Source organism: Alligator sinensis, unplaced genomic scaffold (assembly GCF_000455745.1).
Source record: "Alligator sinensis unplaced genomic scaffold, ASM45574v1 scaffold134_1, whole genome shotgun sequence".
Lineage (NCBI taxonomy): Eukaryota > Metazoa > Chordata > Crocodylia > Alligatoridae > Alligator > Alligator sinensis.
This window is the reverse complement of record NW_005841920.1, coordinates 741,883-743,115: the sequence shown is the minus strand read 5'-3', so window position 1 is coordinate 743,115 and position 1,233 is coordinate 741,883. Positions and strand designations below refer to the sequence as shown.

General features: G+C 40.3%; 1 protein-coding gene across 3 annotated transcripts in view; it reads right to left on the bottom strand.

The window, feature by feature from the left end:
- The window catches only part of SLAIN2 (SLAIN motif family member 2), a 38,024-nt gene extending 37,227 nt beyond the window's left edge, over positions 1-797 (bottom strand). The window contains exon 1 of one of the 3 annotated variants that reach the window (XM_006019006.2): positions 654-797. In XM_006019006.2, the coding sequence (XP_006019068.1) occupies positions 654-660 (7 nt within the window). In that variant the 5' untranslated portion in view covers positions 661-797. The remainder of the gene's footprint in view (positions 1-653) is intronic. The other 2 variants (XM_006019004.2, XM_006019005.3) reach the window with 2 other exon arrangements.
- Positions 798-1,233: the final 436 nt, after the last annotated feature.

Sequence of the window (1,233 nt, the reverse complement as noted above, 5' to 3'; positions counted from 1 at the left end):
GGGAAAGAGGAACAGAGATCTGAGGTTCATAGCAGGGAGAGTCTGGAGCTCCTGAGGCAGGAGAGCTTCAGAAAGAAAGGGCTAAGATACTCCAGTTTAACTTCCACTTTTTGCGGGTTAGGAACCACATGCCAACTGTTCTGTGGTAAAAGCCTGTGGTAAATATCATATCTGGAAAAAATTCTAAACCCTGTCTCCTTTATCCCCGATACATTTACCTCTTATTTAATAGGCACCCGTCTGTCTTGCAAGATGCCTATATAGAGGGCTTGTGATCCTGACAGTATTGAAAAGCAGGTTTTGACCTACCTTCAAAAATTTCAACTTTTAAATCAAAGAATAAAACAACTTCCAGGAAAAACAGTTTGATTTTAAAATGTTTTTCCTCAAGAGCAAAACAAAAAATTACTGACCACAGTATCACTACTCACGGGGCATAAAATACTGGAATCATGACTCATCTGGTCTAATGCTCCTTCCTGTCATTCCATCAACTGAGTCTAAAGCATGAACAAAGCATCAACTGCCATTTGAGAAATACAATGAAAACCTAAGACTGAAGCTATCCCTCTACCCTCAGATCACCTGGACTACAGATGCCTGTATTTATTCTAGAACAGGTTTTATGTTCTGCACCATTTGTACAAACTTACCCGACATGGTCTGCTCAAGTCTATGGATCAGTGATTTTTTAGCACATTCTATATCAGGACTTGGGTAATCCAGTACCTGTCTGCACCATACTAATGGACTAACAGATTTCTGCACTGGGGTCAGTTTCTTCTTTGGCGATGTATACAACCTAAGAGAGAAAAATTATGCAATATTAGGTAGAAGTACAGATAATCTGGCATTCCAAAAACATACTGTATTTTTATTCTTAAAATATAGCTACACTGTCAACCTGAGGTAAAACTGTAGCTCATATGCAACTGTGACAACATATACCCACTCATGATGCTATGGAAGTATTCAAGTGGCTGAAATCTATTCTGTTGCAGATGGGCTAATCTTGGTCCCTGGGTTAGTTAGTCTGGAGCTACCTTAAATTCCTATGAAAGTGGCCATCATATCGCCAGACTACAAAGTAGATAGCTTTCAATCGCCAAAGCGGGGGTGGAAGGGGGGGGGGTGAGGGGGCAGCAGAGGTCAAGACTATTAAATGATTTACCCTCTTCCTTCATTTGTAAAGTCAGCACCCACAAACTCTTCCAAACATAATTATGACATAAG